The 26,427-nt window shown below is 33.2% G+C and overlaps 1 protein-coding gene across 1 annotated transcript; it reads right to left on the reverse strand.

Moving 5' to 3' along the window:
* Nucleotides 1-10,055: 10,055 nt before the first annotated feature.
* On the reverse strand, nt 10,056-25,924 carry LOC111999683 (very-long-chain aldehyde decarbonylase CER1-like). The gene is made up of 11 exons (XM_024031812.2): nt 25,865-25,924; nt 24,792-25,015; nt 24,443-24,675; nt 23,234-23,453; nt 22,653-23,028; nt 22,370-22,483; nt 17,815-18,009; nt 11,034-11,132; nt 10,793-10,815; nt 10,604-10,754; nt 10,056-10,232 (listed from the first exon to the last, which is right to left on the reverse strand). Exons 1-11 carry the CDS (start codon nt 25,922-25,924, stop codon nt 10,056-10,058), a joined length of 1,872 nt encoding a protein of 623 aa, XP_023887580.1.
* Between the last annotated feature and the right edge of the window lie 503 nt (nt 25,925-26,427).

The raw sequence follows: 26,427 nt of genomic DNA on the forward strand, positions 1-26,427 counted from the left end.
GATCCATCAAGCTCAATCCCTTCAAATCGTCCATGGATAACCATTGAAAAAGCCCAATGGAGGCCAGGTATATTAGCTATCTTACTCTCTCTCTAGCCTTTGTTCTATGTCTATTGTCTACTAACTATTAGTTTCTTCCTTTTTTTTTTTGGTTGTCATTTCTTTATTTCATACCTATGCTTCATATTAGATTTTTGTTGTTTCACAATTTCACTATTGCAAAACCGTTTAATGATTGCTCAGGAAAGGCCGTGTTTTTTTGGGCTATATCCTTTGCCTGCAAGGTGTTTAATAATTGTTCAAGAGAAGAAATAGAGCAGACAAAGAAGATAGTTGTACTAGTTTGTTACCTTTAATATAATCTTAGACAAAGAGAAAGGCCACTATAAACAGAGAGAAGAAAAGAATGCTTTCGAACACTAAGAAAAGGTAAAGGAAGAGCAAATTCATTCTTTTCTTCTATCTGATTATAGTGGCTTTGCTCTTTGTTTAAGATTATACTAAGGGTAACAAACTAGTACAATTATCTTCTTTGTCTGCTCTGTTTCTTATCTTGAACAATTATCAAACACCTTGCAGGCAAAGGATATAGCCCAAAAAAACACGGCCTTTCTTGAGCAATCATTAAATAGTTTTGTAGTAGTGAAATTGCAAAACAACAAAAATCTAATATCAAGCAGAGGTATGAAATAAAGAAATGACATAAAAATGGAAAAAAGAAGAAGAAAGGAAGAAACTAATAGTTAGTAGACAATAAACAAAGAACAAAGGCTAGAGAGAGAGTAAGATAGCTAATATACCTGGCCTCCATTGGGCTTTCAAAGGTTATCCATGGATGATTTGAAGGGATTGAGCAGATGGATCCATTATTTGTGATTGAAAGTATTGAAAATTTTAAGGATGTAGGATAGTTGTAAAAGAAAGTTTGGTTTTCTTCTTGAATTGTTTTGCCTTGGAGTGTCTTTTGGATTCAGATGGGAAAAATGGGGGAGTAATTGCGGGTTGATGAATTTCCCAAGTTTGAGATTTGTTCCATCCAAAAAAAAAAAAAAAAAAAAAACAACAAAAGGTTAGATCCGTTTGCTAACGTTAAAGATCACGGCTGCTTCCTAAGCTTATCCCCCTTTTTGTGTTTTTAAAAGAGTAAGTGGATTGACGATGTGGTAGCATCTTAAACCATTAATTTTAAATGAGAGGTGTGGATTTAAAGAAATTTACTTGGTAGAGTACTCTAGAAATTCTAGAAGATCTGAATCCTAGTTTTACACTTGACTTTTAAGAGCATTCCATTTTGGTAATGAAAAATCCATCAAATTCCATAATTAATTACACAACATGCTTATTGACTCAACAAGTCTCTTATCTCCTTTATACATTGCTACCTTACATTTCTAAAATTAATTACACAACATGCTTATTGACTCAACAAGTCTCTTATTGACTCAAAGAAACTTTTAAAGTTTTTTTTTGGGACAAAAAAGATAGAAAAAAAAATGTTAACTAGCTTCATAATTTGTGGTCTCTCTCTCTCTCTCTCTTCTCTCTCTCTCTCTTCTCTCTCTCTCTCTCTCTCTCTCTCATATATATATATATATATATAGATATAAGTCTCTATTTTTGGCTTTATAAAGCCAAAATTCTTAATAAAAAAATATTTTCTTAATCGGTAAAATATTAAGCTCAAACTAAGAAACAAAAGACTAAAGGTCCTCAAGCAAAATTTGTTGGGTATATAGATGTGAGTAAAGTTCCACATTTAAAAATAATAAGAGAAGTGAGTAATTAATATAACATATTTAGGCTCAAACTCATAAGTTTAAACTTTTGGATTAAGTAGTATTTCTATATAGTATATTAACTACCCAATTATAGACCCTCTGAGGTAGAATCAGAGCCGTAATGGTGTGAGGCAAATTGTTCAAAGTTCCTTCCTCAATAAGAGCAAGGACAGGACAAATTGTTTGGGAATAGAAAAGTTCCTTACGCTTTCCATCAACCATCAAAACTTTGATGGGATGGCAAGTAGATCACATTTTGTTTTTGTTTTCGTTTTTGGTATTTTGTTTTCATTCTTTATCATTTCATTTGAATGGTATTTTGTTTTCATTCTTATCAAAAATTTTATCATTGCCCCCGGAAGGGTTTTTAGAGAAAAAGAAAAAAAGATGTGTTTGAGAGTTTTTATTAGAAATCATGGGTTTTTTGAAAAGTGAAGAGTTGCCACTTATTTTATTTTTAAAAGGGAAAATAACAAAATAAGAAATAAAATCCCTTTTGTTTTAAAATAACTCTACAGATAAAAAATTGTTCTACATTCCTCCAATTTAGTTTGGGGTCAAATTACATCATGGGAAGGTTAGACACTCACACACACCTAGTATGTCTACCGATCTTTACTAAGTAAGGGTGGTTAAAACTAAATCATGTGAAACGATAAACAATAATAATAAAAAAGGCATGATAACAATAGAAACAAGGTAATAACAATTGAAATTAACAACAGTTCAAGCAATTGAAATAACAATTAGTATATTATATAAAGTGTGTCTAAACTTAACTCTTATTTTCAATTGTTATTATTTGGGAATAGAAAAGTTGAAATTTATTTTAGCCTCGGATTTTATTCTAGAGAAACTATAGTTTAAAATAAATTAAATGAATTAGTTAAAAAAAGGACCAGCCATGAATTAGTTCATTTTCTTTGCAATGCAAGTGGGCTTTTGTTTCGTCTAAACTCTTATTTGATTTGAGGTGGGCTTTGTTTTAGCTAAACGCTTATTTCAATCATGGCCTAAACTAGGAAAGCCTAACCTGTTGACAAGTCCAAAATCAAGAATGTTCTAGTAGTGTTTTTAAGTCTCCTATGTTCTCTGTTTATCATCTTATTCACTCAACTTGAATTTGCGGGTGTTTTCTTTTTTAATCAAACCTCCCCTATTTTCATATGTTAACACCAAACCTCATTTTTTACAAACATAACACCCAAAGCATTACGAACAGAAAATCTCAAGCAGTGTGTGAAAGTTCAGAGATATACCCAGCCTTTTCAGATGAGTCTGCAGTAATTCACGGCTGCAACAGCAGTGATGCTCCCAGTAATAGTCCTCCTACGTGGTGATGGCTGATGGAGAAGAGTTGATCCAGCCACAGCTGTGGTGTCATGGATTTTGGCTTTGTGAGTTCAGCCTTTGTGTTTTATGATGTCGATAAGGTGTTTGATGTTTGGGCTGTATGAGAATTCTAGGTTTGGTGGATTTTATTTTATGGGTTTTGGTCTCTTGCAAGGTTTTGTATTCCCTTCCGGCGACCATTCTGGATTGATAACTGGAATGGAATATTCCAGTACTTGTGTTCCGGTGCACAGTTTTGAAATTATGCACAAGATACACACATAATATTTATATTTATAAATTCATATTTCATTGTATCTAATTAACCAACACAATTATTATTATTATTATTATTTTTTAAATCAACAGTCCTTTCCAAAAAAAAAGAAAAAAGAAAAAAGAAAAAATTCAACACAGTCTGGAACAGTCTGAAATAGTCCAGAATTTAGATAACGGAATTTGTTTGGAAGACCAGACCAGACCAGACCAGACCAGAATTTAGACTAAAACGGAAGAAGAGCGTAAGTGCACTAGATTAAGCATAACAAAATACTTTGGCAGGAATGGAGCGAAATTTAAAACCTTGGCCTCTTGGAAGTTGGGGTTTTTTGGATTGAGGTTAGTCTTGCAAAGAATGTAGTGTTATCAGATTTGTTCCCCCTCAGAACTGGGTTTATTCTCTAAAAAATATTTCAATCTCTCTTAGTGTTTTGTTGTAAACTTAACAAAAAAAAAAAAAAAAAAAAACTAGAAACGAAGATGTGTGGTAAAATGATTTTAAGAGAATATAAATGTTAACTATGAAATTGAGAGCCTCCTGAGACTCTCTCCCTCAAAGATTTTCATTTTCAAAACTGGAAAGCCTCACTTGTTTTTCCTAGCTTGTTGCCTTTTATATCTAAGCTACTAGTCGTTGGCTTTGTCTCTTCCACACTAAACCCAACAATATAATGTAGTGCAAGCAGTGACAAAATGGAGCATTCAAGGGCATACAGCAGACATGCACAAAACCGCAGACCCCAGCCATGTCTGGTGCTGGAGGCCTCTGTTCACTGTACACATACAGTGCACGCCTCACCCATTCTGGCAGCACTAATTTTCATATTTTTTCTGTTTAATTTCCTTTCTTTTTTTTAAACACTAAAACCAAATGTTGGACAAAGGAATGAAAAATTCATTTGTGACTGAACTTTAAAATAAAATACAATTAGTTTAAGAGTGTATTTGGAATTCACTTATTTTATTGAAATTGAAAGCTTTTTGCTAAAAATACTGTAGATAAAAATAAAGTTAGTTGAAATAATAAAGTGAAACTCATAAATAGTAGGTAAAATACACTGAATAGTAAATAAGTTGGCAAAAATAATTTTTATCAAACGGACACTAAATAAAAATTAAAGATTTGGACAGTAAATGAAATGAGGATTTTTGCTATTTTTTGAAATTGAGAAATTGATAACATAGAGGTTAAGAATGATTAAAAACATGAGTAAAAGTAAAACTAAGAGCAAAGTTAACACAACAAATGAGAGAAAGATTTGAGAGTTATGCTCATTTAGTCAGTTCATCATCGGGGGGACATGCGCAAAAGGGTATATATCATAATATATCATAATTGAGGAACGAAATAGAGTATCTACATTGTCAAACGGTTGGTAAGGGTTGTAAGATTTACAATCTACCAACCTGTTTATAGAGTAATTTTACTTATACATACTCTTTTTGTTTCTAACATAACTACAAGATGTTTTTTTTAGCCATAAATATTGGCAAAACTAGGTTTTATAACAAAAAAATAAAAGATGATTTTTTAAAGGACTATTTGAATTTGTACGTTTTCAATGTATCATAGATTATTTTCAGGATTTAAAATAACATTGAATTCTATTTTGATAAATGGTTGATTTAAAATGTATTGAGAAATAAATATTTTTTTTGTTTTTTTCCTTTGTTTGTATATTGCTAATGTTGAATGAATACAAAATTTTTTTCATAGTATATTTAGTATCCGTTTGGATCTACGTTTGCAGATCCATGTTTGCGTTTCTTTCCTTTTTTTTATTTTTTTTCCCAGTTGCATGTTTTGACTTTTCAACAGTAAACAGTGCACTCATGCACTATTCACATGACCTACAAACTTCACTTTTCAGCAACTTTTTTATTAAAAATGGGTCCCACGGCACTATTCACATATTTAAAAATTATTTGCTACAGTGTTTTCAGTTTTTAGTTTCAGCAAAATAAGCTCTATCCAAACGGACCCTTAGTCTTGAATCTTAGTTGTTGTTGTTGTTGTTTTTAAATAAAAAAAATTTGGTTTATAATTCCCCTAAAGCAAAAATCCCTAATTCTTCCCTGGCTGCAAGGCTTGGGCTTACGGTGGAGGCCTATGGTGGCATGATTGATTGTTGACAAAGATGCTCTTTCACCAATTCATTCTCTCTTTCACGTATGGGTTGATCTTTATGAATAATGGGTTCGTGTTGAGTTGATCTTTGATTTTGGGTTTTGGTTACAGTGGTGCTGGGTTTTCTACTAAGCTTAGATTGGCTCGTGGACATGTCTTCAAAGACTAATGGCATGTTTGGAAGTTTAGAGAGGGAGGAGAGCAGAGGGGAGAAGAGTAGTGGGAGGAGAGTTGAGGAGAATGGTTATCCTCCACCTTGTTTAGATGTTTTCAAAATTAGTAAGGGAGAATAGAGTAATTAGCCCTACCTCTTGTTTGGATGTTTTAAAAATTAGGATGGAAATGAGAGAAAATGATTTAAATAGATAAATTACCCTTATTTGAAAATAGACTTGCAACATTGGTCTATGATTAATTTGTTAGATTAAATAATTATGACTATAGCATGCAATATTTTTTTTTGATATTTTTTTTCTTCTGATGTGAATTAAATAATCAACATTGTTCTATTATTAAATATTTTTTCTACTTTTTTATTGTACTAAAAAAAAAACCATCCTTAATTGATAATAATTAAAAAAAAAAAAACTCCGTATGTTTGTGTATGTGCATATGCATAACGAAGCTCCGCTTTGATTTTCATAAGATTTCATTTATTTTTTACTATCTATGTTTTCTCAGTAGCCAAATGATGAATATATATGTACTCTATATGTAAATCTTACTCTGTTCAAAGTAGGTGATCTGATTGGTTTGTTTTTGTTCAAAGTTGGTGATATTCATTTCCATCAACTTCAAATAAATGAAATTTTTTTTTTTTTTGGTTTTATCTGTTTTCTCAGCAACCAAACAGGGATAGATGTACTAGATTTGTGAATTTTACTTTGTTCGATTTGATTGTTTTGGTTCCTATTCTTGGATTCTGAAAATTGATCAATTTTGTTTTGTTTATATCTTCAATCATGAAGCAGCATGTTGATTAATTAAAAATAATATACAACGACTTGGTGCTGTGTTTGATTCCTGAGAATATGCTTTGAAAAGTTTTCAAAGTCAAATAATTGATTGTCTGTTTGGTTACTGAGGAAAATAATTTTTTAATTAGTAGTTACTGAGGAAAATATTCCCTCCGTACCAATTTGTTTGTCTTGTTTGAAAAGTCAAACTTTTTAAGAGAACATCATTTATTGTTTTGTCTATCTCATTAAAATGTATAAGTTTACAAAACTAACCTTAAATAAATTTATCAGTTTTTTTTTTAAAAGGGTCATTCTCAATGAGGCAACTAAAGAGGTGCCCCAATTAGATTTATTTTGTTAAATATTTGTTTATTTTTCTTTTCAAATAGTTTTGAAAATAAAGTAGGTGTATAATAGAAACATTAGTAAATTAATGATTCATATTTTTAGAGATATGACAATATTTTGGGACACCCCAAAATGGAATAGATGACAAACAAACTGGGATATGGGGAGTATTAAGGAAAAGAAAAGAAAGGAAGGACCTATGTTAATTTTTTGGTTTGTAATTTTGTTAATTTAGAAATGGTAAATTGGGGAATTCATTTGTCAATAATTTATCTACTCTACTCTCCCTCCAAATTTCTCCAATTTGGGGGAATTAAAAATGAGGGTTAGAGGTAGTCGAAACCCCTCCAAATCCCTCCAAACCCCTTCCCTCATTCCTTAAAAAATTTCCAAACAAGATAATTGAATTACTCTCCCTCCCTTCACTCTACCCCCCCTCCTTTTTAAACATCCAAACAGAGCATAAAGAATTAGATCCATTTGTGTAAAAATGAGGACCAACCATTCCAGCCCAAACCCAACTCTCTAAGAGTCTAAGGTTTGTTTGGTTCAGGGAGTGGAAAAGTGAGAGAATAGGAAATAGAGAGAGGATAGAAAAGTGGAAGGATAGAAAAAATTTAGTTTTCTCCCATAGATGTTTGGTTGGGAGGGTAGAAAAGTGGAGGGATGAAAAACTCTTTTATTTAGTTGAGAAGAAAAGTGAGAGGATAGAAAATAAAGTATGTATAAATTTACCATTATATCCAATTTAGGTAAAACAAAAATAATACATTATATTTTTATTAAAAAAATGTGTATTAATATTTCTTCATTAAAAAAATAAATAAAAAGAGGATAAGAAGTTGAAGAACCCAAAACTTTTTTTTCTTTAAAAAAAAAAAAAAAAAAAAAAAACCACAACAATTGAAAAAGGAAAGGGTGTAGTATGAACACAAAACAAAAGAACTAAAAAAAAAGGATAAAAAAAAAAGGAAGAAAAGAAAGGAGTCAAGTTCCTACTCACTAGCACACAAGTTCCCATAGTAAAATAATAAAAAAAAAAAAAAACAAAAAAAAAGGGAAAAAACCTATGTAGAAGACATCAACTTGGAGAGGGGCATGTAATTTAAGAGCTAAGTTTCCATTTTTTCTCTTTTCTTCCCATTTTTCCTCCCAAATTAAGAGGATAAAAATTTGTGGGCTCGTGTGGATTTTTTTCCCAACGATTTTCATTCTTTGTGTTTTCTTTCCTGAATCAAATAAAGAAAAACATCATTTTCTTTCCTTTTTTTTCTTTTTCTTTTCTATCCTTCTTATTTTCACTCCAACCAAACAAAGCTTAAATGAGAGAGGAGATAAGCTTTATTTGTTGGTTAGGTGGGACCCCATCGAGGAAAACCAAATTGGTTTCTTTAATGAACTAAAGATAATATCACAAAAAGACAAAAAGCCAATGAGTGGAGGAAAGTAAGACACGTGTGACAATGAGGTCAAAGTCCACCTTCTCATACTTACACCCTTGTCGTGAAATTATTAGATTCTATTGCTCATTCCTCTCACATGAGAGACGATCCTCACTCTCAAATTTTCCCTCTTTCTTCTTCTATTTTTTTTTTTTTTAAAAAAGAAAAAAAAAAAAAGAAGAAGCTGTCTGGCTTTGGAGTTTTAGTCGAGGCTTGATAAAGCAAGTAAAGTCCAAGATTTCAAAGAAGCTCATGAAAGGTGCAATTCTCAAAGCTTGAAACCCATGTCAAAGGCTTACTTGCAAGAGGCTAAAGTGCTTTAAAAAGTAAGAAAGAAGGATACTTCACTTGGACAATGGTATATTATGATTCATGTTGACATATTATTCTTAATTTTTTGCTACGTGAATCATGTTGACATGATCATATAAGAGTCTTTGCATCCGACTTTTCAAAACATTTATATTTTAGCCAAATTGAAGAGCTTGTTCAATAATCACCCAAAAAAAAAAAAATTCCACATCCAACTCTTTTTTTTTTTTTTTGGGTGTGTGTGGCAATGCTCAACAAGTTTGAAGAGCGTTGTTGCGTTTTGATATATAAGGAAATGAAGAGTATGAGGATAGGAAGACCGAGTAAGTATGTTGGGCTATGGGCTGTGTTCGAGGACAAACAAAAGCTTGAGGATAGTCAAAGAGATTGTTAGGCCTAAGTTAATGGGCCGAGGATAAAGAAGGGAATGGTGGATCAATTGTGGTTCCCGAGGAGCCGAGCCACCTCGGAAGAGCTTTAGGGTGGTAATCATTTTGGAAGGATAAGTTTCAGGGAAGGTAGCAGAGCTAAGTCAACAATAAAAGAAGAAATATCTAGGAAAAAGGCTGTCACCATCACATTAAATGCACTGCACCAAATGAACTGACTACCTTTATGGAGAAATGACACCTGAACAGTGTCATCTTAGCTCTAGCTACTTACAAAGTTTCCAAGAAGTCTTGATGGGACAAGCATCCAAGGGATTACCTACAAAATTAACAGGTGGAAGGCTGGGATGGAAAGGTGAAGGACTATATAAGAAAAATGCCAACGTAAAAAAATGAGGCATGTAATCTGAGAAGGAAGAAAAAAAAGAAGAACACACTATATTTAGATAAACTTGAGTTAATATAAGAACATCTCATCATCGGACTTGGCTGGGGGGCATTATTTCTATCAATTTGTGTTTTCAATCTTATTAACTTGAATTCTATTAGCTATGGCCCATATTTAATTTGCTAAGATGTTTTCTTGTAAAGCCAATTCTTTAACAAATATATTGTTTTGGGCTTGTTGGGCTATCATTCATTGCTCTTGGTGGGTTGAGGTTCAAACACTAGTCCTTACAAAGAGTATGCAATTTTATAAGCTATTGATGTGGTCAATTTTTACTAGTTTTCATTTGATTCTATCATTAGTATTATTTTTTCACTTACCAATAATCGCTCATTACATTAACAGTTTATAAAAAAATTTGTAAATAATGCATTTTCCTAAGATGTATTTGAAGTGTGTAGTCAAACAGAAAAAATGGCATTTTTCTAAAACAAAATCTAAGATTTGTCGAATGTGAAATGCTCTAACCCACAAATTATACATTCCATTTACTAAACATTGCCTTTATTTTCTTACTCTTACTAAGCATTCATTTATAGAAGACATGCTTCATATGCCAAATAGAAACAACAAATATAAACTCTACTCTTACGCACCAAAGCAAGCAGTTGCATTAGCATGTGCATATATGCTGATGAGGTTAGTATTTTGATTCATCTGGGAACATCATAGTTTGAAATCCATGTCGAAGACTTGCTTGCCAAACTTTCTCCACACTGGAAATGGTGTGATCACACTCGTGATCATTCCAGCCTTCTAATGCATGTACTATCCCAGCTATACGCCATGCACTCATTACCCTTCTTGGCAACCAATTCTGCGAAAATACTTAAAAGCTTTCATAATAAAGAAGAAGAAGAAGAAGAAGAAGATTGAAACATTAAATGTAATAGTGGCTGGATCACATTTTAAATAATGCAAATCTTTTGTACTACTTTTTGTGTACCATTCTATATTCCATCAATCATTATTTACTATGTGTATGATTGCTTTTTATTTTAAACTTCAATTATTTTATAAGGAAAGTAAAATGAAAACATGGCAAGTAGTAATTGGTGGAATATAGAGTGATACACAAAAAGTAGTACAAAATATTTGAACTCCATTTTAAAATTTAAATGGAGTGAGGTAATCCATGCATTCTTAGCACACAATCTCATTAATAGTAATAGTAATATTAATACAAACCTCACAAGAATGGACATTCTCAAGAGAAGTGGGAATCAACATTGCCGGCGTGCTGTGGTACAAGCAGTCCTTTCGTAATTTCTTTGGTGGGAATTGTGAATAGGGGATAAATAATGTTCTTTCAGGTACTTTCAACTGTTCTTCTTCAGTCCTATCAAAAAAAAAAAAAAAAACTGTTCTTCTTCAGTCAATCCATCTCCTACTAACCATGTCTGTACAAATTTATAGTAATATTTTTGCTGTAAAAAGTGTAATCTTTGTCTAGCTAGATATTAGAATTTTCAGGTGTAGAAATGAAATGGTCTGAATTAATAGTATATATAAGTTTGTGAATACTAATTTAAATATTTAGTAATAAATATTGAAACAAGAACAAATGTGATATGTACTTCAGGTTAAGATAATAGAGGGAAAGTATTTTATGGTTTACCTTTTGACCGTAACTTTTTGAAAGGATCAAACTACTCTCTGAGTTCATGTCCAACGATTTGTTAAGCTTCATGTGCTCATCCTCATGCAATGTGGCTACCTAAAATGAGCTCAACTCACGTTAGAAGATTAAAAAAACAATAAAAAATTACCTTGTTATTGGCCTATTTAATTCCGAAATTAATTTAAGCTATTTCATCTTTGAGCTTTTCTTAAGTTTAAAATTGGTTATAAACTGACTACTGTTGGGGAAAAATCCTAATCCCCTCAATGTCTACGTGTGAATTAAAATATATAACTATCAAGCAATAGCAATAATATGGAAACAAAAATTTCAGCAAGCACCACATAAACACAACCACATAAGAACACAAAATCTTATGTGGAAAACCCTCCAATGTAGAGGGAAAAATCACGGGACAACTCCGAAAAATATCTACTATGAAATTGAGATTACAACTCTCAAGTTTGTGCTAAATTTGAGTCTACAGTAAATTGGATATACAACAAATAAATCTCAAGGAGTAAATATATAAGAAAACAGAGTGTAACAAACACAGTGAAACTAGAGAGAGAGAGAGAGAGAGAGAGAGAGAAAGAAAGAGAATCAAGAATTGAAGCTCTGTGAGAAATATCTGAATTGATTGATCCAACAAAATCATTACAGAAAGATTATATATATAGCCTAAAGGACAAAGAAAATAATCTAACCACCTCTAACCAATTCCAAGTTACACGGATCAACTTCCCACCATCTGATCATGACAACATTCAAATGATCATCACCTTACACGTGTCAATACAAATAAACTAACTACACTGAAACAGAAAACTACAATATAAACTGATTACACTACTGCAGAAAGCTACAGGCCGTTTGCTTTGCAGCTGAGGCAACTGTCGTTTAATGGCCTTGGGCAAACCTCATCAATACATGTATACTCTGCCCCAATACTTTGCCTCTCTGCCTAATCTGAAACCTCATCTTGAAATGCTCTCATTTTCCTTCAAGCTTTGACATTCCCCCTCAAGATGAGAATCTAATCTGTTGCTTGCATCTGCATCTGCTTTCTTTGCAACTGATCTATCACCATCTAAGATTATACATTCCCCTTGAGGAAGAGAAGCTGAAACATGGATGTTCATAACATTCATTTTACTTAACAAATGTCTCAACTGTGAACTGTTAAGAGCCTTAGTGAGTAAATTTGCCAGCTGAGTGTGTGTGGGAGTGAAAAACAGCCTAATCACATTGTTTTGTACCTTATCTCTAACAACATGACAATCAACCTCTATGTGTTTGGTTCTCTCATGAAACACATGGTTTTCTCCAATATAAATAGCTGCTTGATTGTCACAAAACAGAAGAGCAGGCTGTGGATGCCAAATTTCCAAATCCTTTAACAATGATAGTAGCCAAGTCAGTTCACATACAGTTATAGCCATAGCTCTGTATTCTGCCTCAGCAGAAGATCTAGACACTATAGATTGTTTCTTAGACTTCCAAGAGATTAAGGAATCACCTAAAAATATGCAATAGCCTGTGGTTGATCTTTTGGTGTCTATACAAGATGCCCAATCAGCATCTGTATAAGCCTTCAAATGAAAATCCGAGGATGCAGACAAGAAAACTCCTTGACGTGGACACCCCTTTATGTATTGCAAAATCTTGTAAGCTGCATCTAAGTGAGGCTTCCTTGGCTTGGACATGAATTGACCCAATTTGTGAACCGGGTAGGCTATGTCTAGTCTAGTGATGGTTAGGTATATCAATCTACCAACTAACCTTTTGTAGACTCTAGGATCAGGTAGCAAAGTACCTTGTAGCTTGCTCAACTTTAAATTCTGCTCTATTGGTACTTTACTCGGCTTACAAGCTGACATACCAGCATCCTTGAGAATCTCCAAAGCATATTTTCTGTGGCATAAGCTGATCCCTTTGGTTGATCTGGCTATTTCAAGGCCAAGAAAGTATTTCAAACCTCCAAGGTCTTTAAGCTTGAAGTGTTGATTTAAGGAGACTTTGAGTGCTTCAACCTCTTGAACATTGTTACTGGCTATGAGAATGTCATCAACATAGACCACCAATGCTATGAAGGAACCATCAAGCCTCCTTGTAAACAGTGAGTAATCAGCCTTGGATTGCTTAAAACCAAGCTGTTTGACAACAGAACAAAATTTTGCATTCCATTGTCTTGAGGCCTGTTTGAGTCAATACAAAGACTTGTTTAACTTGCAAACAACATTCCCCCTTTTGCTGTGAAAGCCTTGAGGGAATTGCATATACACTTCTTCATGTAAATCCCCATTCAAGAATGCATTGTTGACATCTAACTGTACCAAGTGCCACCCTTTCACAGCAGAGATAGCAAGAAGAGTTTTAACAGTAGTTAACTTGGCAACAGGTGAAAAAGTGTCAGTAAAATCTAATCCCTCTTGCTGAGTAAATCCCTTTTCAACTAGTCTTGCTTTATACCTTTCTATAGATCCATCAGCTTTGTATTTGACCCTGTAGACCCACTTGCATCCAATTGCCTTTTTGTTGGAAGGCAAAGGAGTAAGTGTCCAAGTATTGTTAGAAACCAAAGCTGTAATCTCAGCATTCATGGCATCTTTCCATTTAGGATCCTTAATAGCCTCATGAAAGAATCTTGGTTCAGGGATTGAACTAATAAGGGAGCAAAAATGGGCATAGGAAGGAGAGAGTAGGGAAGAATCAATGTAATTAGAGAGAGGATATTTGGTACCTGATGGGTGAATAGAACCTGACTTGTTGCTGCTGAGATGAGTGGACTGTGTAAGTTCATTTGAAGTAATGGTGCTGCATTTGTAATCCCTTAAGTATGTAGGAGCCTTAAAAGGTCTAGAGGATCTTCTTAAGGAAGGAATAGATGCAGATGGATCATTTATAGGATTTTGAGCAACTAAAGGAATGGGAACAGATTCTGCAGAAGTGGAATGACTAGAATCTTATGTGACAGATTCGGGTATCACAGAATCAGAGATGGTAGTATTGATAGGATCTACTGCTTGATGTGGAACTTGAGTAGGATTACAAGGTGAAGGAAAAGTGTGTGAAGAAGGAATAACAGGATCAAGGAATATGGCATCAACTGGGGTTGCCACATTTGGACATATATGAGGAAAAGATATGGATGCTTGTGGTGAAGTGATAGAAGAGATGAAAGAAAACACATGTTCATGAAAATATACATCCCTTGAAATGAAAATTTGTTTGGTTATCAAATTCAATAGTTTGTAACCCCTGACACCAAAAGGGTATCCAAGAAAGACACAAGGAATAGATCTAGGAGCAAATTTTGATCTATTGTGAGCTAAGGTAGATGCAAAACATACACATCCAAACACTTTTAAGTGATTATAAGAAGGAGTTTTGCAATAAAGTTTCTCAAATGGAGTTTTATGATCCAAAACAGTAGTAGGCAGCCTGTTAATAATGTGAACAGCTGTCAAAACACAATCCCCCCAATAGTAAAGTGGTATATTTGACTGAAATTTCAATGCTCTAGCAATGTTTAAAATGTGTTGATGCTTTCTCTCCACAACTGAATTTTGTTGTGGAGTAGCAACACAGGAGTGTTGATGTACAATCCCATGTTGAGCATAAAAATCCTTGAGAAAAAATTCTTGAGCATTGTCAGTCCTAATTACTTTGATATGAGATTGAAATTGAGTAAAGATCATGTTATAAAAAGAGATTAATAGAGGCCTAGTTTCTGTTTTGGATTTCATCAGATAAACCCAAGTGGATCTTGTAGCATCATCCACAATTGTAAGGAAATATTTAAAACCATCATGAGTTGCTTTAGCAAAGGGTCCCCATACATCACAATGTATTAAATCAAAAGCATGCTCAGATATATGATTGGAATTAGGAAAGGGTAATCTTTTAAACTTGGCAATTGGGCAAACAACACATTCTTTATTGGAATGAAAAGAAGGTACATCTGATACACAATAAGGAAGTTTTTCATCAGACACATGTCCTAATCTAAGATGCCATAAGTATGACTTATTGACAGTAGAATCATTAGAAACAGAATGAACAAAAGATTTGAAAACTGACTCTAGGACATTAGTTACTTCTGAAGCAGTTTTGCAATTTTCTGAGGTTTGCAGCAGATAAAGATTGTTGTGAAGCTTACCCAATCCAATCACTCTCCAACAAGTAAGGTCCTGTATAAAACAATAGTTTGAAAGAAAAACCAAACAACATGATAATGATTTGGTTAATTTGCTCACTGATATCAGATTAAATGAAAAGGCTGGAACACAAATCACATTTTCAAGAATCAAAGTTGGGGTAAGTTGGACTGTGCCTATGTGTGTGACAAGAACCCTTTCACCATTAGGCAAATGCACAAAGGATGACAATGAGCTAGTTATGCTGGTGAAAAGGGATATAGAATGAATAATGTGATCAGTGGCTCCTGTGTCTATAACCCAAGTTTCAGCATCATGAGCTATTTTATTTGAAGGATTTTCAGAAAAAATTGAATTCTTCAAATTAAGGAAAATAGAGTCCTGGAAAGAAGCACAAGAAATACCTGAGAGAGCAGAATTGGCTGCATGAACAACATCTTGACTGGTAGAGGAAGAAGCATGAGAGCTCAATATTAACAGTAATTGCTGGCATTGCTCAGCTGTGAATGGGAAGGAGCTTGATGTAGCCTCGGATTGACCATTTTCACCATCAAAAATCACTTGATTTGCCACAGAAATTTTTCCTTTCTGCTTGTATCCTGGTGGAAATCCTACTAGTTTGTATCATTTTTCCATGAAATGGCCAAGTTTTCCACAATGACTACAAACAGGTCTGCCCTTGCCTTTGTTCTTTCCTCCTTGATTGAACCCTTAAGTCTTGACTGCCAGAGCTGTTGAATTCACTGACACACCACCTCCATTGAAACCTAAAGCCCTCTGCCTTTCTTCTTGTAGCATTAAAGAGAAGGCTTTGTCAATTGAAGGACTTGGCTCCATCATTAGGATCTGAGTTCTGACTTGTAAGAAAGCTTCATTCAAGCCATTGAGGAATTGCATCAATGCATCTTGATGATTGAAGAGTGTGATTTTGTCATTCACTCCACAAATGCATCGGCCACATGAACAAGATGGTGAAGGCCTGAGATTGAGTAACTGATCCCATGATGCTTGAAGATTAGTGAAGTAGGTAGTCACGGTTGCATCTCCTTGCATAATTGTTGAGATCATCTTCTGAAGCTGGGAAATTCTTGGACCATTAGCTTGAGAAAAACGGTTTCTGAGTGAATTCCAAACCTCCATTGCAGTGTTTCTGTAGATCACACTTGTAGTGATATGAGGTGAAACGGAATTCAAAATCCATGAGGAAATCATGGAGTTGTTCTTCGACCAAGCAATTTTCTCTAGGGGTGTGACAGCCATAGAAATCGTGACAGAGCCATCAATGAAACAGAGCTTGCTCCTTGCATCTAGTGCCATAAGCATAGCCCTAGCCCAATTGGGATAACTGTCCTCAGTCAAGAGCTGAGTAACAAGAATCGCACCTGGTGACTCTCCATGGTGCAAAAAGAAAGGGCTTCTCGGATCCTCCATTGGAGAAAGCTCACGATGAGCATTAGATTGAGAAGTAGTGGAAGAAGGAGCTTGATCTTGATTCGCCATTAATGGAAGCAAAAGAGCTCTGATACCATATAAGAAAACAGAGTGTAACAAACACAGTGAAACTAGAGAGAGAGAGAGAAAGAAAGAGAATCAAGAATTGAAGCTCTGTGAGAAATATTTGAATTGATTGATCCAACAAAATCATTACAGAAAGATTATATATATAGCCTAAAGAACAAAGAAAATAATCTAACCACCTCTAACCAATTCCAAGTTACACGGATCAACTTCCCACCATCTGATCATGACAACATTTAAATGATCATCACCTTACACGTGTCAATACAAATAAACTAACTACAATGAAACAGAAAACTACAATATAAACTGATTACACTACTGCAGAAAGCTACAGGTCGTTTGCTTTGCAGTTGAGGCAACTGTCGTTTAATAGCCTTGGCAAACCTCATCAATACATGTATACTATGCCCCAATACTCTGCCTATCTGCCTAATCTGAAAACTTATCTTGAAATGCTCTCATTTTCCTTCAAGCTTTGACAAAATACAATCTCACCACAAAGCCAGTAGCAAAATCTTCTTCTGAACACTCCAACTCTCCAAGGTTGTAGCACTCAAAATACTCCAAAAGAATTCCACCAATTTATCTTCCTTATATGTAGCTTGAGCAAAGAAAAATGTCTCATATATTTTTCTTTTTCATTTTCTCATACTCTTACCGTGTTTCTCTCTATCTGTTGAAGCTCTCTCTTTTTCTGTGTCTTACTTTCTTTGGAACTCACACAAAATGGCCAAAATAGCTCTCTGTTTTGCTTCAGCTTCCCACAAGGCCAAATGGCCTTTGCTTCTTTCAATTCTTTTCTTTTTCTTCAGCGTGTCCAACATGCTTTGGATCACCTCTCATTAAGAGAAGTCAGACTTCTCACAAGTCTTGGTCATTTCTCAATAATTAAGAAAGGTAGCTTTGAAGACTTTTGGAACAAGCTCATAAATGAGCTTTGACAAATATGTGTGATGGAATCCAAGGGTGTCACGTGCCCCCAACAATATCACCAGTGCATGAATAACAACACTAAATAGCATGATGCAGTTTATTAATGAAAGCCTTCATGATCTTGTTATGACATGGATCTAAAAGGTGTACACTAATACACATACCTGGATGCCTCTTTTGCATAAATTAATTGCAATTGCACAAGCAACCTTAGTGATTTTGCCTCGAATAAGAACTTGGGTTGTCCCTTTGGGAATGTTGTTTAGAACAATGGCAGCTGCAAGGCTACTTCCATCCACTACCTTTATTTTCAGTTGAGGATTCCTCTTGACATAGAGTTCGCCATATCTGTTCAGCTCCTCCCCCTGCAAAACCTTTGATGTATTGAGAGAGAGAGAGAGAGAGAGAGTACCAACCTATTGTTTTTAAAACAACAAAGTTTTAAACCACTAGTATTTCATTGAGGATAGTCCCACTTTTTTTTTTTGGGGGGTGGGGGGGGGGATGTTTAGAATCTGGTTTTTATCTTTTTAGTTTATGTTCAAAATTTTAGTGTCTCTCTCTCTTTTTGTTTATTTTTTTAGAGGTATAGCTATATTTATCATCTTCAAACAAATAAGCAAATCATTTTTCAGCAAAAAATTACATGCACATTAAAAATTGGTAAAGTTTTTGTTCTTAAAATTTTAATCATAGTTGTCTCCAAGTGCACCACCAAATGTCATAAAGTATAAACCCATTAATGGACATATATATGAAAAGAAAAAAAAAAAAAAAAAAGAAGTCTGAAATGTATATTTAGTTCTCACTTTGCAAGTATCATTCAAAATATTTTCAATAAGTGATTGCCAATATCGTAGATGAGAAATTTGTTAGGTTCTAAAAGTTTAAAACAATTGGCAAATCGTGAACTCAAATTTGTCTATGTTAGGACATATGTGGTTCACATGTTAGGAATATATGCCACTATTTTATGTAATTGGCTAATCATTTGACAAAATGTACTTCACTTGTATTTGGATAGATCTAGGATGTGTTTGATACTTCAAGAAACCTTGTTTCAAGTTCAAGTGTTATAGCCATGCAAGTCTGTCCAAGATTCACGTGTGAAAAGTGCTACTCATTAAAGCTCGACAGCTAGCATCTATTGAGCCTTGAAGAGTTGTTCTAGCTCATGGCTCAATAGCAGCTTTACAGATAGGGTATCTATCGAGGTTTATGAAACTTAGAATTTCTGGTCTATTTTTCATCCAATCCGTGATTGTATTTTTGAGCTTTCTTTTCTTACAACCCTAAACATATAAAATGATTATTTTAAGGGCCGTAAAAGAAGACACAAGTTGCACAAATATTCAGCAAAGTTTTGTTCAAGCAAATTGTAACGGGAGACAGAATTTGCCTTAGTTCATCTTTCTTGTGAAGAAGCTACTGTGTTTATACATCGTAGGGTTTTGTGACCAAGTATCTTCTTGATCTTCATCGTGTGATGAACTGAAGAACTTTGTAGCCAACAACCTTCTCTAGTTGGTGATTGAAGTTGCGTACTAGGATCTGCGCAATTGGTTAGTCACGTACTAGGAGCTGTGCATTACAAGGAGAGATTGTCACTACAGAACAAGTCCAATTGGGTATTGGGATAAAGGTTCAACTGTAGGTTTTTATAAGATACTGAGATTCCTTTACTTGTAGCCGCTTATTATGATAATAGTGAATTCTCGGGAGTGGTGATCTTAAAAATCACTCGGTAGGTGGTTTTTGCCATGTAGATTTTTCCTATTTGTAAACAAATTACTGTGTCAATTTATTTTCCCCTGCATACTTAGTTTAATTGGTGATTTGTTTGTGTTACCATGCGTTTGCATGTTAATTTGATTAATTAATAAACTTGGCTAATTAATCAATTAATTTCATCAAAAGAGGTTAATACATTCTTGGCCTATAAGTCTAGATATAAATCCTAGAGTTTATAGGTATTATTAGACAATGCTCAAGGTGATACAAGTCAAGATCCAAGAACGAGCAAGCTGCAGAAAAGAGAATTTGAAGTTTACTTGGTTCGATTGATTGAGAGACAGGCTCAATCGATCAAGATTCATATCTGTAGAATTTTAGTTAAGCCCAAATAGTTATTCAAGCCCACAAAGGATTTAAGTTTCAGATCTACTTCTTCTAGTATATAAAGGAAACCCTAAACATGTTTTTATAAGTCTTTTTAGACAAAGAAGAGTGTGCCTATTTTGTAGATCTAGGGTTTTGTACTCAAAAGCTCTCTAATGTCTTCTATCGGTGTTATTCCTTGAAGAATCTTAAGATCCGGTGTTGTAGAAGTTGCTGCATTCTCTAGTCATGAAAGGTGCTGATGATTTAAACTTTCAAGGGTGGTCTTGGAGTCACAAATAGGAGAGTTTGTGTTCTTTATCACAAGTGTGGGTGCTTGTGTTGCAAAGGCCTAATAGAGAAGGAGTCTGTGGATTTGAAGCTTGCACGTGATCGTGTCAGTAAGTTCTACGTGTGGTAGTAATAGGATGTTAGTGGTCTAAGTTTTATTGTAAACTTCGATTCTTTATAGTGGATTTGCTTTTTACCTTGAGGATAGTTAGGTTAAATCATTCTCAGGTTTTTTTACCGGTTTGGTTTTCTTGGATCATCATATCATTTTGTTATTTATTTTTCCATTGCTTTGCATGATATGATTGTTTTGTTTTAACCTAGATCTGAATAATAAACCTAAGTATTCACTTTGTTAATTAATTTTTGAGTTTTGTGCAGTTTAGTATATGCTATTTTTATTGGTGAACTGCAGAAAATATTTTTCTAAACAGATATGATGGATAATAATGTTCAAATATTTTCTCTGCTTGATTTGAGTTCAAAAGACCATCTGTTTATGGGTCACATAGTGTCAAGTTTGCATTTATTGAAAGAGAGAATATTTTTCTTCATGTGTATTCTCAACTTAGTTATTAAGTTTGGTTTGTTTGTCTTTATTTTTCCCACCTCCTAAATTTTTCCAAAACTGGTTTTGTTTTTCCTATTTTTATAGGGGGAGAAGCTTGTTTTTAACCTTTGTTGTTCATAGGGAGAGTTGTTGCTCTTCATAAGGGGTGTCTTTGTCAATACATGACAAAAATGAGGAGAAATAAATTAAATGTAGGAATCCTGTTTGTTTTGTTTAGAAGGAGAATATAAAAATTTATTTTGATTTATCTAACTTAGGGAGAGATTTAGAATTTAATTTTTATTTAATTTAATTTAATTTAATTTATTGATTCATATTGTTTATATGTATTTCTTTCCACACATGCGTTAATGTGTTCTTTTGAGTGTTTCAGGAAAGACAAGTACATTCTAATCAAGACCTTCTATCTCTTCTTGCAACTTTTAGGTTAAGAGCTTTAGATTGGGATTTCTAATGTAATTGGGCATTTCATTATATTGGATTGTTCTTGTATTTGAGCATTTTATATTGTATGTAATTTTTGTCATGAATTGCCAAAGGGAGAGATTGTTAGGTTCTAAAAGTTTAGGACAATTGGCAAATCATGAACATAAACTTGCCTAGATATAGATCCTAGAGTTTATAGGTATTATTAGACAATGATCAGGTGATACAAGTCAAGATCCAAGAACAAGCAAGCTACAAAAAAGAGAATTCGAAATTTTCCTGCTTTGACTAATCGAGAGACAGGCTTGATCGATTGAGATTTGTATATGCAGAATTTTAATTAAGCCCAAACAGCTATTTAAGCCCAAAAAGAATTAGGGTTTCAGATATACTTTTTCTAGTATATAAAGGAAATCCTAAGCACATTTTTATAAGGCTTTTTAGACAGAGAATGGTGTGCCTCCTTTGTAGATCTAGGGTTTTGTACGTAACCAAAAGCTCTCTAATATCTTCTACTGGTGTTATTCCTTGAAGAATCTCAAGATCTAGTGTTGTAAAAGTTGCTGCCTTCTCTAGTCATCAAAGGTGCTGATGATCTAAACTTTCACGGGTGGTCTTGGAGTCACAAATAGGAGAGTTTGTGTTCTTTATCACAAATATGGGTGCTTGTGTTGCAAAGGCCTAATAGAGAATGAGTCCGTGGATTCGGAGCTTGCACGTGATCGTGTCAGTAAATTCTACATGTGGTAGCAATATTGATGTGTGATTTAAGTCTTATTGTAAACTTTGATTCTCTATAGTGGATTTGCTTTTTATCTTGAGGATACCTAGGTTAAATCTCCCCTAGATTTTTTTACCAGTTTGGTTTTCTTGGGTAATTATATCGTTTTGTTATTTATTTTTTCGCTGCTTTGCATGATATGATTGTTTTGTTTTAACCTAGATCTAAATAATAAATCTAAGTATTTACTTGGTTGATTAATTAGGTTAAACAACCTAGTTTTTACAGGGATCTAAAAACATACAAAATTTAACATAATCAAAGGAGTTCATGAAACTAAGCCACCATAAAATCTATGATGTAATATGAATTCCATTAGGCATGTCAGTATATTAATGCCAATATCAATAATGACATTTTTAAGCAATTTTGAAAATATATGGACTAAAGTAAAACAATGGAAAATATAAAGACAATTTTGAAACAAAAGTTAAAGGATAAATACCATATATACAATTTAACAAAAGAAAGAAAGAAAAGAAGAAGAAGAAGAAGAGTGAATTACAATTAAAAGAAAAAAGAAAAAAGGAAAAAAAAAAAAATGAAAACCGACACTTGCCTGGTTCAAGAGACCTAGACTAAACACTTCAACGCCTTTTTTCTCTGCTTCAAGTATGGCTTGTTCTATCACATGATTGATAGAGTCTTTATGCCATTGTAAGAAGTACTGTGACAATAGTAGATGAATAAGTAAGCAAAATATTATATTTGATTTGAATACAAAGGCTTCCAACAAATTTGATGAACAATGACGAAAATGTTTGTCAAAGTTGGTGAAGAAAGATCTTTCAAAACTACATATTAAATTAAGAACTAGGGGTGAGAAATTTTCTTACTTGATCACTATATTTCGGGATGACCCAAGTTTGCAAGCTGAGCATATTGAAACGATTCCTCTCAACCACAAATGTATGACCATAAATCAAGGTTAACATTGTAGACAATAATGTTATAGGCCACATTATCCACATGTACCATTTTAAGGTGTGAGGGTTAGAGGCCAAGGAAGAAAGTCCAAGCCTTAGATGATAGATTGAGTCTAGTGTTGTGAGATGTGTTAAATGCACTACGTGGGTCACTTCTTCCTCTTTGTTGAGAGAAGTTTCATATAGTGTATCAGTGGATTTGTCCATGGTACCATAGATGTAATCATAGAACGGCATAAAAAGCGAGTAGTTGGTTCGAAATTGCGTATGATGCAGAGAGTGAAACCTGGATGAGAAAAACGAAAATGTTAGAATATTTATTAAAAAGATTAAGTTCATTTGTGATTTTTAAAAGAGCAATGGTTATTATGCACAGACCTACTTGTTTTTAACTGAAATCACGATTTCAATTAAAAACAAGGTTTGTTTGTGTAAAAGTTATTACCTTTTTAAAATAAAGAATATTGTAGAAGATAAGGGTTTTGACTTACGTAGGAGTGTACATAAAATACTTGAGTGGAGGAAAGATGGAGAACAGCCACTTTGGAATAAATTCAAAATTACAATGACCCATGTTGTTCATGAAATCAACATAGGTAATATAGCCGAATAAAGTACCCAAAGAACTAGTTCCCGTTAAGACCGTTGTTAATGATGTTACAGACAAGAGCATGAAGTATACAATGTGCTCAGCAAATGGATGAATGACAGCTGCCATAAAAAGACATTATGTTAATATAAGAATGAGATTAAATTTTTTAAGGATGTGATGTAAAACTCAAGTTTTACCCTTTCAATTCTAACATACCACATTATCATATTACATATTATATAATAGACACAACCACAATCAGTTAATTATAATATCCATTTGAAAATCTAATTTAATTGTGAGTTTATTAAGATATTATTATGTGTAGTAGGATATATCGAGTTTTAGGTAAAAAAGCTGAAGTGACAATTTCTTATTGGATGATATAAAACATGAGTTTTACATCTCATTCTTACCAAATCCGAACTCTATAAAAATAGCATTGTCAATAAAATTATGGGTGTAGTTTACTTAGATATGGCAAATGGGTTGAGTGGATCCAATTCAAGTTAGACCCGTTTAGTTTTGTATTAAATCGGTTTTGGATCAGAATCTTATAGGACTAGTTTAATTTATTATCGGACCCTTTTCAAGTTGAAAATCTATAATTTAATTTATTATTGATGTGAAATCTATAATTTAATTTTATTACTTATATATTCATTTTATGAAAAACAATAAGTTATTCATGTGGAATCTATAACCTGTTATATATAGAGGGTTTATATTTAGTGTATTTATTCATGAAAAAAGTATATTTAATGTATTTTTATTGTCAATATTATGTAATAAAATCCACTGGTTTGTGAGAAATGATAATGTAAAAAAGAGCACAATAATAGGCCAAAGTTACAATATTGGTATCTAAACTTTAGTCTATGAGTGGTTTTAGTCCATCCGTAAAATCTAAATTTATAATTTAGTCCCTAACAAATTAATTTAAAACTAAATTTACAATTTAGTCCCTAACAAATTAACTTAAAAACTACTTTATAGTTTTTAGATATTAAAAACGATTGTTTAAAGTTCAACTACTCAAAATCATGAATGGAGTAAAGTATAGGACCAACAATAATTTTTTCTCCTAAAATAATATGATAGGGCTTACATGTAATAGGCTCGGTGACAATTGAGGAATGGTGGTGAGAATGATAGCGAGAGTAAAGGAAATGGTGGTGCAATGCTCGGTGAAACCAGTAGTAGAGGAATTCCACGAGACCCACATGAAGTAAAATTGTTATAATAACTCCATCGGTTCTCCAAATAGGAAAGTGTGAAGCCCCAGGCAACGTGCTGTTGAGTAAGTAGTATATGATTCCATTGAAGATTATTTGGTCATCCCTAAGTTTGATATAAACAAAAAGAAATGTAACGTAAGAAAATTTTTTTATATCATCTTAGCTTTTGTGCAAATATGTTGCTCACACCAATGCGTATATATGTATACATATACTGACCAATTTTGCTCTCTGTCGACTTGTTCAAATTGAAGACTCTTGTCAACAAGTAGGTTGTTGCCTTTTGCATTTCGGTAACGAGAAATACTAATCCATATCTGGTTGTGAAGCACCCTCCATAATAGAAATGGGAGTATGAGAAAGTTGGCAAGGTCCCTTTTACTCTCTTCCTTGAATAGGAATGAGTATATGCTGTGTACCACCCATGGAGCCAAGATCAAATACTTCAATTGAATGAAAGGATGAGAAGTTAGTACACGAAATGAAAACCATTTATATTTTTGAGCTGGATATCATCTTAAGGATAAAACTGTATTGTACATTTGGTTTTTCAATTAAATTAAAATAAATAACTTCAATCACATTTTGAAAATATAATATATTGCACTAAGGAGTTGTATCTAAGTTTTGTATTTATCTTAATTAAGAAGGTTTCAACAACAAAATAACAATTGTAAAGAAGATAATACATAATTACAAAAAGAGTAATATAAGTCAGTAAATAATAAATATAAATAAATTTCAAGCACATACTCATATTATATTAATGGAAAAATATATGTATTCAATGTAATAGACCTTGTGAGTGGTCTCGATCAAAATCTAATACAAATGGGTGAAAATTTTAAGTTATACTACTTCTAAAGGTTTAAGTTAAGCCTAGCCCTAAAATTAAAATAAAAGATTAAAAAGATAAAATTTTGAGTTGTGGTTAAAAAATTTTCTGCATGGGTAGTCATCCAGCTTTTATAGAGAAAAGGACCACAAAAGGCTTGAAAAGCCTGATACAGATTATAGAACTTGCATGCATCTTGATCCACTACCTGTATGTTAACAAGAATCCACAAGAAACAATTTTTCGAAAATATTGCCAGAAAGAGGAACCCTAGAGTATTAGATAGAGAGGAATTTAATCCGAACTTGTTCACGATGTGGACCAATTAAATAATCTAGTGTTTAAACATATAGTTACTATACATTTCACACAAAAAATGACCACCAAGTTACATACAGTGCTTGTAGGGGGTGTGTGTGCAAGTGAGAGAAACAGTAAGTTTAGATAAAAACACCACCTTAAAGCTTCCAAGAGGCTTCCATGGCCAATCGGTGAGAATTCCTGGATTAGAAGCCATATTTTCTGTACTATTTCCCTTACTCAGCATTCTGCCTCTGGAAGCCTCATATTTATATGCTATTTGAGTAATGCTACACGAAAATTTTCAGATTAGTATTATGAGTAACGATACATATACAAAATATTTTACAATTTTTTTACAAACTGCTGATGTGGTTTTAGTAATTGGTAAATATAAATATGATGTTAGTAATGAACTCATATTAGAATTAATAAGAATTTACTACATTAACAGTTTGTAAATATTATAAAATAGTTTGTGATTGTAACATTACACTTCTATTATTATTATTATTATTATTATTATTTTATTATTATTTTTAACTAACGTACGTCACTTTTATGTAGATATATGTTTTATGTCATTTTCATTCATAACAATTATAACATGTAAGCTAAGCAAAAGAGCAACGTACGCAGCAAATTTCAGTCCTATTTCAGCTGCTTTCCAGATTATACTGACTAACAATAAAATTCAAGTACTCTTCGATCCAGTGAAGC

Source organism: Quercus suber, unplaced genomic scaffold, assembly GCF_002906115.3.
Source record: "Quercus suber isolate HL8 unplaced genomic scaffold, Cork oak 2.0 scaffold_121, whole genome shotgun sequence".
Lineage (NCBI taxonomy): Eukaryota > Viridiplantae > Streptophyta > Magnoliopsida > Fagales > Fagaceae > Quercus > Quercus suber.